This window comes from Piliocolobus tephrosceles, chromosome 10 (assembly GCF_002776525.5).
Source record: "Piliocolobus tephrosceles isolate RC106 chromosome 10, ASM277652v3, whole genome shotgun sequence".
Lineage (NCBI taxonomy): Eukaryota > Metazoa > Chordata > Mammalia > Primates > Cercopithecidae > Piliocolobus > Piliocolobus tephrosceles.
Window position 1 is genome coordinate 6,072,337 of NC_045443.1, and position 16,447 is coordinate 6,088,783.

Below are 16,447 nucleotides of genomic sequence, written 5' to 3' on the forward strand. Positions count from 1 at the left end.
ATCAGCAAGACAAATTATGGGAATTAGAGTTGTAATATTTCAAAACATGAATACGTACTCTGGGTTCCAAATCCGTTCAGGTGGGTCTTGGGGTAATTCCATGATACTCCTGTTTGATAAGGAGACACAGAGCTGCCAGTGACTTCCCAGGCAGCAAGCCCCAACTTCAGAGTGTTCTACTGACCCTGCCTGTGAACGGTCCCAGGACTCTATGGTCACAATTCCATTTCCTCCTGCTCCAACTCTCGATGGGCTGACACTGCCCGTGTGCTCCTGGGATGCAGCTGCTCTCCCTGATAGAGAATAGAGTGTGCCCTGGAAATTTTTCTTGGTGGCCTAGCAATACAGGAATCTTTCCAGTCAAGTTCTGTCTCCCCCCCAAGTGAAGGTCCACTGGGAATGGAGGAAGGGTGTGTTCTCGTCCCGCTAAGAACCACTGAGAATAGGCCTCTCCCTCTCTTCCTTCTCCTCATACTCTCAGGGATGTGTGACTCACGGCCCATCCTGGCATATCCTCCGGGCCCCACGGAGTCAGTGATAAATCAAGCAGCCTCTGCAGCAGGACTGTGATCCTGCTGGTCTGTGATCCATCGTGCAAACCAAGGGCCTGCACATTCGGTGATGAGTAAAGGAGCAGGTGGCTACTCATATGGGCTGACACATGTTGACTTGGTCCCTTTTCTAATACTCATGGGTGTGTCTTCTTAGAAATGCTCAGTTACCATGGGGTGGTTATTCCACGTTATTCCAGTTTGTGAGAATAGAAGTGTGTGTGTGTCTGTGTGTGTGTGTGTTTATAGTCAGATAGCTATGGCTCATAACAAGTTTATTACCCCCGTACACTGGGAGGAAGGGAGGAGGAGAAAAATGAAGGAATTATTTTTTCCTCCACAAATCCCTTTGGTGAGAATACTGAAAGCATTACTCTGGTGATAAATATTAAACAGTGCAGGGACAGTACAGTCTACGCTCACGACGTCCTAACAATAGCACTGAACTGGAGTCAGGAGGCCAAATCTCAGCCCACGCTTTACCATGAGCTAACTCTGTGACCACGGCAGTCACTCCACCATTCTAAGTATTGTGCTGCATGGTATTTATACTCTCACCTAAGTCAGTGTACCTGGAGGAGTCTTACGGGTGTGCTAGGGGTTTTTGAAACAGACATTGGTTCAAATTCTGAATAAATCACACATGGGACTAGTACAAGGTTAGCATGACTACATCTGAGAGAAAACAGATAAAGACATGACGGATGTTCCTATTTCTATTCAATTCACACATATGAGTAGCGAAGTGAAAGGTATTATCCTTAAAATACTTCTTGGGGAGGGAAGAAAAAATGTGAAAGCAAGTAACCTGAAGGGGATGAGCTTTAGGGCTTGGTCACTCTACCCATTTAAAGGAACCACCCATATAAGCAAGCCTGGTGATGGTCACATACCCCACAGAGCCATGAAGATGGAGAAGAAGACGGTGGCAGGGTTGTCAAACAGGTGGCTGGCCCGCGCGGTCCCACAGGCTGAGCTGAGGTTCCAGTAATCACAGGACTTGTCGCACAGGGGACACATGATGAAGGCATTCTGCTGGTCACACATCTCTCTGCTGCAACAGATGGACATTGTTGGGTCAGGTGGAGCTCCAGCATGATGCACTCCAAGAAAACACCATCCCCCAAAAAGCTCCCATTTCCAAATCTAAGGTTGAGTTTTTCAACTCCATAAGTAAGGAATGTTAAAGAAGTTAGCATTGGATCATTGGATTCTTCACCTGGAGAGTGTTACTCATATTTGGTTCAAAAACAACAACAAAAAGACAGGGTATGGAGCTCCCTGTCACTACAAGTGTCCTGGAAAGTTACTGAGATCTGTTAGAGATACTGGGCATTAAATTATGCCTCCTAAAGTCCCTTCAGAACGTGTTGGGTCCATGAGATTGGTGGGATGGGATGCATCAACAGTTGTGAATAAATCACAGCCTGAAGCTGGATTTCATCATCCATTCTTCAGTCTAGGCTGTTTTTGTAAAGCCTACTGGCTGCCTCACAAACAAGTGATACTGGTCCCAAGTAGAAACAAACATGAGTGTGTGGCTAGACCTGCGCATGCTCTCACCTCTAGAAGAAGAAGTTCTACATAGGGAAGAATGGAGTAGATCTGGGTGCAAAGCCCTTTTCTAAGAGCATGAGCTGGAGAGGCACTTGTAGAATGCAGAATAACAGCCTCAACCTAATAAGAATTATTATAACCATGAAATAAGATTAGGGACAATGAAAGAGCAAGGCAAATTCTTCCAAGGTCTAGATTCTTTGATACTTGCAGCATGAACCAAATAATCTCTAATGGCCTGTATTCCAACCTATTCTTAGTGTATTTCCATTTAATAGACTGAGGAATATATTTGAAATTCCATTCACTCGTTAGCTGACTAGCTGTATCCAACAGATTTAGGCTCATACGAATGCTTGGAAATAAGAACCAAAGAATCAGCCCTGACTGGCTTTCCCAATACCATACACTGATAGGAAAATGAATGAACTCATCCCTCTGTTGTGTAATATTTTCCCAGGGAGATGGGAGGATGGTTAAGCTCATGGTTCAGGGGGAAAGGGTGGAGAACTTAAGATTTCACAAAAGCAAAGCATTGGCTGTTCTTACAGGGCAACTGGAGACAATGATGGGGAGGCAGGGGATCCAGCACTGAGAACCACAGCTGTTTTCCACACAAAGAAGCAGCAGAGGGCGCTACAGAGCACGACTCACAAGTGGGAGCCACGGCTAGGGTGAGCAAGCTGGTGCCCTGTGTGCTAAAGCCAGTGCTCAGAGGAAACCCGCAAAGCCAAAGGAATGCCTGGGTCTATTTCCCCCTTCATTAAGAAGTTGAAGGGTGGCAGATTTACTGAGGGGCTGTCACTTCCTGTAAAGCCCCAGTTTCTAGGCTTCTGTTTATAATGAGCTACTAAATCCACAGGAGGGAAAGGCCTTCTGTGTGAGAGAATGGAAATTCTCAGTCTCTAAGGATAAACCCCAGTTCCTCCGCTGACTCGCTGCTAAGCTCTCCGTTGGCAAAGTTCAATAAAAATGACTCATCCACATCGAAAATATTAAATAGTAATATCTTAATAATACATTCAGCTGTGCTAGTGTCACCTGGGCATGTTCTGCTTGGTGACTAGAGAGCCCAGTTTATGTCTTCTGGGTCAGAGCTGTGTTTGCTATGTCGTTGAGAAGGAATTGTTGCTTTCAGAGAGGAAAGTACTCCCTTAAAAAACAGATTTACAAAGAAAGTCACTTGTCTGTATAAATTCTAGTAAAAGACTTTGCACTTTTAAGTCACATCCAAGAACATACGAGTTCCTCAATGCTGCTCTTCAAGTATGTGTGTTAGGGACTTCATTTAACTCAGTGGTTTTTTTCTTTTAAGCATGGACTGAGGAGAGACAGAAACCTAGTCAACTGAATCCTAGTTGAAACTAGTCAATGCTAAAAGGTCAGGAATGAAAAACGTATTAGCAGCCAAGCGGGTGCAAAGCACTTTGAAACCTAAGTGCTGTGTAAATTACTGGTTTTTAAATTAGAGTGCAGGCAACTATCCATCATTTGTACAAGATGGCAGCCACCATGGTATGGATTCTCCTCAAATCATTTAAATGCGAAGTCAGAACGCTTTCTATATGTATTGGAGGGTTTTTGATGTTATCAATTTTAACAGAATTCTAGAGGAATTCTGGCTAAGAATGACATCGAAACGACTTTGTGTTTTCTGAGACAGGCTGCCTCTAGACAAGCTGAAAGATGAGGGAGCCTGCCTAGAATGGAAATCAGGTCTAGCGTACTCACTAAGCTGCACCATCCACAGGTTTCTAGTGAGAAGTAACTGTGGCTATAAATCCAATGCCGTATTCCTTTAATTTATTATTTTCTCTAGAAAGCATAAGAAGCTTGATAAACGGCTTGACAGTCCATTGAACCAAGACCCTAAAGTGAGCAACGTTCTTCAGGGTAAATCACTGCTCCTGGATTAGGCGATTCAGAGCCCCGTTAGCGCAACGGGAGAAGGTACAAAGAGGCAATCATTCAGGAAATTCAGACTAAACAGCTGCTATTAAGTTCTCAGACCTAAAGTAACCAATCTTTTTTCAATATGGTTTAGATTAATCAGCTTTTTAAAAAATGTCCTGGTGTTCTCTGTTCATGTAAGTGCTGAACAAATGAAATCCATCCCTTGGTGAGTAGAGGCAGGGATCATGCACGCACGGAAGTATTACTGACAAGCTTATGCTTATACCCCACATATCAAAGTTAAATTACTGGGAATAAAAGGTATCATTTAAAAAGCTCCACCTAATCCATGTCAGTTTTCTGGTTTTGAGGTTGTGCCGTAGTTACATACGATGAAACCATGGGAGGAAACTAGATGAAGGGCACGCTGGGCCCCTCTGTACTATCTCTGCAAGTTCCTGTGCTGTGAATCTAAAATTTTTCAAAATAAAAAGGTTTTTAAAAGTGAGCGATAGTAAATTTCAGGCTTGATGACGAAATTAGCAACCTCTAAAATAATCCCAGGAATACTGTAAGTTTTTCATCACAGTTATGCGTGGCTGATAGACACAAACCCTTAGAGTATGTGTTTATTTAGATTCAATATTGGTTTTTAGAGAATATCCCTTTGTTTATAAGGAGTGGCATTTTGTGAGCTTCTATCAGACCCACAGAAGTTGGCCTTCTGATGAATTTACAATTGTGTTTAAAAAACAGTTCCTCTGTTTTTAAAGAAATCTATTAAAATGTTTACTTTTTTCTAGTATTTACACCTTCCTGATTTGCCAGGCCCCATCCTGAGTCTGAAAAAACCACATCTAAAACTCCAATTTTGTAGTAATTTTAATCTTTTTTTGACTATGACCTACAGTTAAAATGATTTGTTACATCAGATTTCAGTATGCAAATACATACCCTCACTCTCACAAACACACTTACAAAACTGAAATAAAATCTCATGAAGCAACACTTACCCATCCTTCTTATAATGAATACTAATATTCACTGTGTTCTAGCCTATCTTACCCCATCTTATTTTAGTCCACTTAAAAGCCCATTAAATTGATTCCACAACCCACCAGTGGTGGTTGTCATATCCACAGTTGTAAAACACCGTCCATTCTGACAGGCAATGTGTCACATCCACAGTAACGACTGCACTTTACACTTGAATATCCCTGCACGTGCATGAGTGTGTAAATGTAGGGTGTGTGTCTGTGTGTAGACATCTATCTGCATGTGCATGAGTGTGTGTGAATGTGGGATGTGCGTCCGTGTGTAGACATCTATCTGCATGTGCATGAGTGTGTGTGAATGTGGGATGTGCGTCCGTGTGTAGACATCTATCTGCATGTGCATGAGTGTGTGTGAATGTGGCTGTGTGCATCTGTGTGCAGACATCTATCTGCATGTGCATGAGTGTGTGTGAATGTGGCCGTATGCATCTGTGTGCAGACATCCATCTGCACGTGCATGAGTGTGTGTGAATGTGGCCGTGTGCATCTGTGTGCAGACATCCATCTGCACGTGTATGAGTGTGCGTGAATGTGGGTGTGTGTCTGTGTGTAGACATCAGCACATGCATGAGTGTGTGTGACTGTGGGTGTGTGTGTGTGTCTGTGTGTAGACATCCATGTGCACGTGCATGAGTGTGTGAGAATCTGGGGTGTGTGCATCTGTGTGTAGATATCTACTGTTGCAGCATGTGCAGACCATGTCCCTTCCAGCTGTAGTCGTTGCTGCCACGTGTATTACCACGTGGGGACCCAGGGCACAAGTTCTAAATCCTGATATAAACCAGCCCACTGGTGCCCCACCCACTGCACTGGAACTGGTTCCCTAGGCATGGTATGGGGTTTTCCACTCTTGGCCAACCTGAGGCCAGATGTCTAGGGATCACAACTGGCAAGAGAAACCCAAAAGCCATGTTTTCTTAGAACACACCCAGGCAAGCCCACGTGAAGCTACTGAGTTGTGGAGGAGGATATGAGCCCTCTGGAAAACTTCTCTGCTTATTAGAAAAAGCAAAACTTTGGAACAGGAGGCAACAGAGTTCAATCCCAGCCCTGACAACTATCAGTTGTTGATATTGGACAATTTATGTGACCTCATGTAGCATCAGTTTCTCAATCTCTGTTCAGTGGAAATAATAATGCCTATTTATGGTGTATATAACATTGATCTCTTACAAGATCAAAGAAACTAGTCTATAACAATCACCTAGCATTATGCCCAGCACAAGGTAGGTATTTCATAAGTATTAGCTCTTCCCTCATGCTAGATGCACTGGGGAAAGCAGAGCCCTAATAACCCATCTCCCGTGATAAAGGTCCCAGAACTCCCAATCAAGAACACTTGCCCTCTGCCTCCTCCCTCTCCTCCTTCCTTTTTCCCTTCCCCCTGCAAAAAAAAAAAAAAAAAAAAAAAACACTTGACAACTGATACTAGAGTTTTATACCAAAAAAATCCAAACTCCTGTCTCTAGATATTGACAATATAATCTTCAGTTGATTTGATTTGCAGGACCATTTGCATAGATTGACATAGATTTAGTTTTATTCTAGATATCGACAACATCATCTCCAGGTGATCTGATGTGCAAGACCATTTCTGTAGGGTATGCGCCAACAGGCAGGAAGCAGGTGAGCCAGGAAGCAGGTTTCTGCCCGCTGATGCACACATACCCTTCCTAAAATGCAGTTTTGACTTTTTCTTCAGAATGGCCATTACTTTCCCCATTACCACCCCCAACTCTAATGATCTGCCCAGTGTCCTCACCCACCTGGCTATGGAGGGAACATCAAGTTGGTACAAAGCTATCCTGCCCCCCAGCCACAATGAATTGGTCCAGGGCCTCCACCTAAGTCAAACAGTCACAGTACTTTTTCACTTGAGATGAATCGAGTATAAAGTTCTAAGGTATAACACCCATGAGCTACTAGCAGCAATGTTTAATCCAAATGGAGAAAATACGTGGTGAAACTAACAAACGCTAGAAAGAGCCAGAGGCAGGAGATAAATGGAGTACCTATTCCAGTGTTCCTTGAATGCTTATAATAAATTTTCTTTTTCGCTTAATCTAGTTCAAGCTGCATTTCTATCACTTACATCCAAAAGAATATTAAAACATACTAACCATGCTTCAGTTTGCAAAGACAATTCTGAAGATGGCAAGAGGTTTAAATTCTAAATATTAGCTAAGTGTATCTTTTGTCCCTTGTACTCTATTTCCACATATTTTGATTTATTCAACAATTATTTATTAATCTTCTGCTATGTGCCAGACATATTAAAGTCTCCTTTAATCCTCACATCACCATGATTTAGGTGTTGTGATTACCATTTTACAGCCAAGAATACTAAGCTTCAGGGAGTTAACTGTCCAGTCACACAGCTAATATATAACACTGTCAGTCTAAGTGCTTCTTTCCTTTTCTTCTTATTTTTTTTTTTCGGAGGGGTCTTGCTGTTTCGCCCAGGCTAGAGTACAGTGGTTCAATCAGTCACAGCTCACTGCAAGCTCAAGCTCCTGGGTTCAAGCAGCTCTCCTGCCTCAGCCTCCCAATTAGCTGGGACTACAGGTGCATGCCACCAAACCAAGCCCAGCTGATTTTTTTTTTTTAGAGGTAGGGTCTCATCTCACTGTGTTGCCCAGGCTGGTCTCAAATTCCTGGACTCCAACAGTCCTCCCTCCTTGGTCTCCCAAAGCACTGAGACTACAGGTGTGAGCCACGATACCCATCCCATATTTCCTTTGTGGGTTCTCTCTTCCTCATAAAAACTAGCTTTGATTCTATCTCTTGGCGCTCCAAGAGTCCCACCTTGGGCTATTCCTCCCTGCAGTTTCTGACTTCCTGAAACAGAGACTGTGCCTTCCTCAGCATTAGAGCTGCCTGATTTCTCAGCTTGCTTTATTCTATTGTGGTCAGATATTCAACTGGCTTTATATTTGACCACACGGATGTGGTTTCTACCCAGTGTCACTCCCCACACCCTGCCTTGGGTCTTATGGGAAGCTAGACGAGAAAAAAAGTGATGAAGTGGAGAGAGAGGAAAAAAGTATTTCTCTGACATAATTCTTCTTACCAGGAATTATCCCTCTGCCCACATCAGACACATCCCCCTGCCCTAGAGAAGAGCTTGACTAGAAGAGGAAGTGGGCCTTGCCTAGCATGGCTCTGAAGTCATTCCCAGAATCTGTAGCTCCTAGATATGTCTCTGGAGGAAAGCTACATGTGTCACAGCAAAGGAGAATGATAGAGGGTGAGGGCTTTGGAAAGAGGCATGTGGAATGTACTTGTACTGGGATGAAACTCCAAGTTATTAACATATGGCAACTGAGCCTTTTTCTTTAAAACTGATTTACCTGGGAATATCTTCTTCAATTGTTGCACATCCATAAAGAAACACAATCACTCCAATTACAGAAGATGGGATGAGGAATGATGTATATAACCCCAGCCAGGCAAAATACAGTCCAATTTTTTCTCCAAAATACTTTCTGGAAAAGAAAGAAAAGAAAATGAAACACATATTAAGAACATCATATACGTTCCTTATTTCTGTTTGTTCTATGTGTAAGGATGGGGCAACATAGATATTCATTCCTCTTGTAATGAAAACAATGGGATGGAGGTTGCACGGGGAAGGGGAGGCCTCAGCACAAGGAATCAACGACTGAGCTTTTCTGGAATGAAGTGCATTCCATTGGAATCACATATACACACCTGTCTTGGCTGTTCATGTGAAATAGACAGCCGCGAGAAAGAATCCAGCCCCAACAGCAAACTAAAAATATGCCATACATTTTGGCACCTTTACCAAACATGAATAACGCATCATCATTTCGTAAGTACCATAGCACTCAACCCATAAGAAAACACACCTTTTTGAAACTAGCTTATTAAACAAAACACATAGATCATATATTTGAGCATGTATACTTGTGTATGCAAACCAACATAGATACACTTATTGAAAAACAACTAGAAGAAATCCAGTAAAATATTAGTAATGGTTTCTTTGGATGATGGGCTTATGGGTGGTTTTTATTTCTTTATTTTTAAGCCACTTTACTGAGGTATGTTGGCATACAAAGAGCTGCACGTGTTGAACATATACAACTTGATGAGTCTGCAGATAAGTATACACCCATGAGAACATCACCAATCACTCCAAAAAGTTATCCAGTACCTCCAAGTTTCCTTTTGTTCTCACCCTTGTTTTGTTTAATTAAAAAAATATTTTCTCTTGTGTTAAGAGCAATTAATGTGAGATCTATCCTCTTAGCAGATTTTAAGTATACAATACAGTATTGTTAACTATAGGCTCTATATTATACAGTAGATCTCCGAGCATACATGCATTGCATAACTGAAATTTTGTACCTTTTGACCAACATCTCCTCATTCTCCCCTCTCTGCAGCCCCTGTTAACCACTATTCTACTCTTTGGATCCATGAGTTTGACAGTTTTAGATTCGTCGTACAGGTGGGATCATGCAGTATTCGTCCTTCTGTGCCTGGCTTATTTCACTTAGCATAACGTCCTCCAGGTCCATCCATGTTGCAGCAAACGGCAGGATTTCCTTATTTTTAAGGTTGAATAATATCCATTGTGTGTCCACATTTTCTTTATCCATGCATCTGTCAGTGGACACTTGGGTTGCTTATATCTCTTGGCAATTGTGAATAATGCTGCTATGAATATAGGAGTGCAGGTATCTCCTCAGGATGTTGACTCTGATTCCTTAAGATATACATCCAAAAGAGGGATTGTTGATTCAAACGGTAATGATATTTTTAGTTTTTTGAGGAACCTCCATACTGTTTTCCACAGTGGCTGAACAAGGGGTTCCCTTTTCTCCACATCTGCACCAACACATTTTATCTTTTGTTGTTGGACAACAGCATTCTAATAAGTGTGCAGTGATATCTCACTGTGGTTTTGATTTGTATTTCCCTGATGAATCGTGACATTAAACACTTTCTCCTATACCTGTTGGTCATTTGTATGTCTTCTTTGGTGAAATGTCTACTTAGGTCCTTTACTAAATTTTTTATCAGGCTATTTGGTTTTTTATGTGTTTCTTTGTTTTGCTATTGAATTATAGAAGTTCCTTATATCTTTTGGATATGAATCCCTTACCAGATATATGGTTTGCAAATATTTTCTCCCATTCTGCATATTGACTTTCACTGTTGTTTCCTTTGCTGTATAGAAGCATTTTAGTTTCATATATTCTCATTTGCCTATTTTTGCTTTTGTTGTTTGTGCTTTCTGTGCCATATCTAAGAAATAATTGCTAAGTTCAATGTGTAGAAGCTTTTTTCCCTGTTTTAAGAGTTCTGTTGTTTCAGGTTTTACCTTTAAGTCTTTAATCCATTTTAAGTTGGGTTTTTGTATGGTATAAAATAAAGGTCCAACTTCATTCTTATGCATGTGGATATCCAGTTTTCCCAATATCATTTATTGAAGAGTAAGTAGTACGAACAGTTTAACAATATTGATTCTTCAGATCTATGAACACAAGGTATACTTTGTAAACCAAAACTTATTCTGAGACAGGTCTCAACCAATTTAGAAGTTTATTTTGCTAAGGTTAAGGACAAGCCTGGAAGAAAAAACCACGCAGTCGCAGAAACAGTCTGTGGTTTGTGCCTTTCTCCAAAGGTAAATTTAAGGGTTTCAGTATTTATCAGTGCCTTTCTTCAAAGATGAATTTAAGGGCTTCAACATTTAAAGGGGAAATATTGGGCTAGTGGGCTGGAGGGCAAAGAGGGAGGATATGGTAGGGTCATCCACATGCTGCAGGAGAAAATGAGCCGGTAGGAAAATAGTCAATTAAGTATTCATCTTGTGCTCCGCGAATTGGCACTTAATATAAGGTGAACATACAGCAGCTGCCTGTGGAGATACTTGGCCTTTTATCCGTATCTGTCTGCTTAGGAACAAAAGGGAGGGCAGCTTCTTGCATCATTCAGCTTTCGGCTTAATTTTTTCATTCTGGCAGAGTGAGTTAGGGTCTCAAGTTTTTACTTTCCTTTCACACCTTCCTTTTATTTATGTCATCTTTATTTTCTTTTATCAATGTTTTACAGTTTTCAATGTGCAAATCTTTCACCCTCTTAGTTAAATTATTCCTAGGTATTTTATTCTTTTTGATGTTATTGTGAATGGGACTGTTTTCTTAATTTTCTTTTTAGATAGGTTGTTAGTGTACAGAAATGCAAATGATTTTTGTATGTTGATTTAGTATCCTGCAACTTTATGGAATGTATTATTTCTAAAACTCTTTTTGGTAGAGTCTTTAGGGTTTTCTGCATATGAGATCATGTCATCTGTAAACTAAGGCAATTTTACTTCTTCCCTTCCAATTTGATAGCTTTTATTTCTTTTTCTTGCCTAATTGCTCTTGCTAGAAATACTATGTTGACTGTGAGAGGTTAGAATAAGCATTTTTGCCTTATTCCAGATCTTAGAAAAAAAACTTTTTTTTTACTATTGAATAAGATGTTAGCTGTGAGATTTTCGTGAATGGCTTTTATTGTGTTGATGTTAGTTCCCTCTATTCCTAATTCATTGATAGTTATGTTCCTTCTATTCCTAACTAGTTGAGATTTAAGTTCTTTCTATTTTTAATTTGTTGAGAATTTTAAATCGTGAAACAGTATTGATTTTTGTCAATTTTTTTCTCCATCTATTGAGATGTTCATATGATTTTTATCTTCATTTATTGATTTGTATATGTTGAACCATCCCTGTATCCCAAGAAAAAAACCCTTCTGGGTCATGGTGTTTGATCCTTTTAAAGTGCTGCTGAATTTGATTTACTAGTATTTTGTTGAATATTTTTGCATCTACGTTCATCAGGGGTGTTGACCTATAGTTCTTTTCTTGTAGTGTCTCTAAGTCTTGTAGTGTCTCTATCTGGATTTGGTATCAGGGTGGTGCTGGCCTCAGGAAGAATTTGTAAGTTTCTCCTCTTTTCCTGTTTTCTGGAAGACTTTAAGAAGTATTGGTATTAACTTTTCTTTGAGTGTTTGAATGTTTCATCTACGAAACTATCTGTTTCTGGGCTTTTCTTTGCTGGGAGTTTTGTTTTGTTTCATTTTGTTTGTTTGTTTGTTTGCTTTCAATTATTGCTTGAATCTACTTATTTGTCATTGGTCTGTACAGGCTTTCTATTTCTCCTTGATTCAATCTTGTTAGATTATATGTTTCTAAGCATTTATCCATTTATTCCAGATTGCCCAATTTGTTGCTGTATAATTGTTCATAATAATTTGTTCATAATAATTCCTCATAATCCTTTTTATTTCTGTAACATCAGGTGTAAAGTCTCATCTTTCATTTCTGATTTTATTTATTTGCAACTTCTTTCCTTTTCATTAGTCTAAGGGTTTGTCAACAAACAGCTTCATCAATTTTTTGTTTTTCTGTTCTCATATTCTGTCTTATATTTATTTATTCCCTAATTTATATTACTTCTTCCCTCCTGCTAATTTTGGGATTAGTTTTTTCTTTCTTTTGTAGTTACTTGAGATGTAAAAATTAATTATTTGAGATCTTTCTTAATGTTTACCACTATAAACTTCCTTTTAGTATTGCTTTTGCTGCATCTCATAAGTTTTAATATGCGGTGCTTTCATTTTCATTTGTCTTGAGATATTTTCTAATTTCCTTTTTTGATTTATTCTTTGACCTAGATACAATACTCTTGGTTGGCAGGTTTTTTAAATTTCAGTACTTCAACTATATCATCCCACTCTCTCCTCATCTGCAAGGTTTCTGCTGAGAAGTCCACTAGTAGCCTTATAATGGTTCCCTTGTTTGTGATAAGTCACTTTTTTCTTGTTGCTTTCAAAATTCTCTACTTGACTTTTGAGAATTCAGTTTTAAGGTGACTCAGTGTTAACCTCTTTGGGTTCAATGTATTTGGGTACATTGAGACTTCATGAATTTGGATGTTCATTTCTCTTCCTATATTTGGAAAGTTTTTAGCAAGTATTCCCTTATAAGCTTTTTTCCTCTTTCTCTTTCTTTCTTCTCCTTCTGAGTCTCCCAGAATGTATATATTGGTTCACTCTATGGTGTCCCGTAAGTCCTTAGGCTTTCTTCACTTTTTAACTTTTCTGTTTTTTCTGTTCCTCCAATTGGATAATTTCAAGTGACTTGTCTTTAAGTACAATGATTCTTTCTTCTGCTTGACCAAGTATGCTACTGAAGTTCTGTATTAATTTTTTTAGTTCAGTCATTGTATTCTTCAGTTCTAGGATTTGACTTTGGCTCTTTTTTATTATTTCTATGTTTGTTGAACTTCTGATTTTGTTCACATGTTATACTCCTAATTTTGTTTAGTTGTCTATTCTCTTGCAGCTCATTTAAGACAATTATTTTGAGTTCTTTGTCAAGCAGATTATGGATATCAATTTATTTAGGGTAAGTTACTGGAACATTTTTCACCTCCTAATAAGGTAATATCGAGTATTCCTGATTCTTTGTGATCCTTGTAGCCTTAGGCTGGTGTCTGTGCATTTGAGAAGTAGTCACCTCTTCCAGTTCTTACTGACTGGTTTCAGCAGGCAAAGACCTTCATCAGTCATGCTGGTCAGAGATTATGGGTGGATCAGCTGCCAGAGTCAGCAGGCAGTGTCTGTGGGCAGACTTAAGCCGAGCGGGGTCCAAGGGTGGATCTGCTGCCATGATCTGTGGGTGGGCCTGTTGCCTGAGTCTGTGGGTGGGCTGGCCTGCTGCTGGGTATGTGGGCAGGTGGGCCTGCTTCCAAGGACTGGGCTGCTGTGCCACAGACAGTCAGATATTCTGTTGGGATTTGCATGAGAGTAGGGCTGCATTTGGTTTCCATGAGCAGTCAAGGTTGCTGCTGGGTCCACGGGCAGATGAGCAGGGCTGCCCCTGGGTCTCTGGGAAAGTGGGTGGATCTGTCACCAAATCCCCTGCTCTGTGGAAGTGGTCATGCCATTGATGACATGGGAAGCCAGGTTCCTGTAGGGTCTGTATATGGGCAGAGTTCCTTATGAGCAGTGAACAGGAAGAGCTGTCACTAGGTCTTCAAGTGAGCGAGGCTGCTCCTAGGCCCATGGTTGGTGGTTCTGCTGCCAGAAAGCATGAGCCTGCATTCTCAGCGAAGTTTTTCTCGGTCTTGAGCTTCACCAGGGTTCTGCAAACTCTTACCTAAAAATCAGAGCTCTCATAAAGGTATATTTTGCATACAGATGGTTGTTAAATAGGTGTTTCAGCAGAAGGGTGAGGCCTGAGGATGTCCTATTTTGCCATCTTGCTGATATCACTTTATTTCTTTATTTCTATCTTTCTGCACTTAAAATTTCTCTACTTTGTTAATAAATTACTTCTATAAGGAAAAGTGATTTCTTCTAAAAGGAAAATTTACCAACTCATGTATTTTTTATTATAAGTTTATAAAGTTTGTAAATTACCAGTTAAGCCTCTAAAATGCAATATCCCCCTAGATAAATATTGACTATGGGTGCCTGATGAGAAAAATACAATCTACCAAGGAGCAATATATTTAATTTCCCAAAAGCCTGTGACATAAAACCCAAGAGGGAAATGAGAGCTCTGTCCACACATTGATGGAAGAAGAACAGTGAATAGGATCTATTTCCCCACCACCAGAGGTTCTGCTTCCACTCACGATGCAGACAATTGCAAGAGAATACAGTTCCCAGCCTAACAACAACAGAAATCTGGATAATCTGTGAAATTATAACTTTTCTTGAGCTCATCAGAGAGCTGAAGTTGTAAGGTAACCAGGAGAACTGAATTTTTTTAATATGCCAAGTCCATCCAAGGAAAACTGGGATATGTGAATAGTTTTACATGTGATAGAGAATGGGAGGATGCAGTAGTCCCCATAAAAGTAGGAAGAAATAGCTAAAATTTTAAAAATTCAGAAAGATGAGTATAAGTTAGCATGACAGAGTGTAATAACTGGGAGCTTCAAACACAAGGGCAGTTTGCCCTCATGCACAAGGTCACTTCCATAGACCTCATAAGGAAGATAATGGGTAAGGTAAGAGACCAAGAGAGTCAGTCCCCTTAAGTTGCACACAGGTATGAAAAACCACGCACTTCCTGGGATCATCTCGTATTCAAATCGAAAGCCTTCAATGGAAGAAGGGACCTGACCCAAGGACCTAGGCAAAGACCCACTGCTTCTGAAGCCAGAGGTGGGCTGCACATACAGCCAATTGTCCTTGGTGGAAAGGTTGGAAAACTCTCCTAGGCCCGAGATTCTGCAAACTTACAAATTAGAAGTCTGTTACTGCAGAGGAAGGGCAGGAAACTTGTCTCACCACCCAAGAATCCCTACCAGGAAAAGGCAGAGTTTAATTGTGAGGGGCAGAGGGAGGACATGAATTCTAAGAAACCCTCATTTCTGAGGCTTGAGGGCACAGAGCCTGCCGAAGACTGAGATAGGCCTAGAACAAAACCTCCCTATTTCCCTCCACAGCCCCACTTATAGTAAACAAGTGATAAGCTCCACATCTCAGTGAGCAACAAATATGAACAGCCTGATACCAGGGGAGCAGGAGGGGCATGGAGAAATACCCCGTTGTGGCAGAGGCGCAGGGACTGCTGAAATCTGAGAGTAGAAGAGAAACAATGAGGACAAATTTTCAGCACTCCAGGGCTCACACAAAGCATAAGATAACAGTACCATCACTGAAGGAATCTGAAGTTTGTGGGGCTGTGCACTCAAGGTGATTCTTGCAACAACAAAACCTCGCTCGACTAGATTGACTCAACTCTCCTCACTACTTACCTGATGGAATGGAAGAGGCACGTAGGCATACTACTACTTACCTCAGTTTCCACTGTCATTTTATACGCAATGTATGGCATTCAATAAACAAATAAAATTTAAAAATCTCATTGTTAGGAAATAAGGCAATCAATGAAGCTAAGCTTGATTTGGATGTCAGAATGATGCAATAGGGATTTTTAAATAACTCTAATTAATAGATTAAAGCAGAATCTACTACAAAAGATGTATCAAAAGAAAATATGGGGGGGCGGAGCAAGATGGCCGAATAGGAACAGCTTCAGTCTCCATCTCCCAGCGCGAGCGACACAGAAGACCGGCGATTTCTGCATTTTCAACTGAGGTACTGGGGTCATCTCACTCGGGAGTGCCGGACAATCGGTGCTGGTCAGCTGCTGCAGCCCGACCAGCGAGAGCTGAAGCAGGGCGAGGCATCGCCTCACCTGGGAAGCGCGAGGGGGAAGGGAGTCCCTTTTCCTAGCCAGGGGAACTGAGACACACAACACCTGGAAAATCGGGTAACTCCCACCCCAATACTGCGCTATAACACCGGCACACCGGAGAATATATCCCACACCTGGCCGGGAGGGTCCCACGCCCA

At 40.9% G+C, this 16,447-nt stretch overlaps 1 protein-coding gene across 1 annotated transcript in view; it reads right to left on the minus strand.

Annotated features, from left to right (window-relative positions):
• ANO2 (anoctamin 2) overlaps nt 1-16,447 on the minus strand; it is a 364,608-nt gene that overhangs the window by 174,257 nt on the left and 173,904 nt on the right. Inside the window, exons 12-13 of the mRNA XM_031936252.1 lie at nt 8,407-8,541; nt 1,445-1,605 (exon numbers count right to left, since the gene is read on the minus strand). Of these exons, the coding sequence (XP_031792112.1) occupies nt 1,445-1,605; nt 8,407-8,541 (296 nt within the window). The remainder of the gene's footprint in view (nt 1-1,444; nt 1,606-8,406; nt 8,542-16,447) is intronic.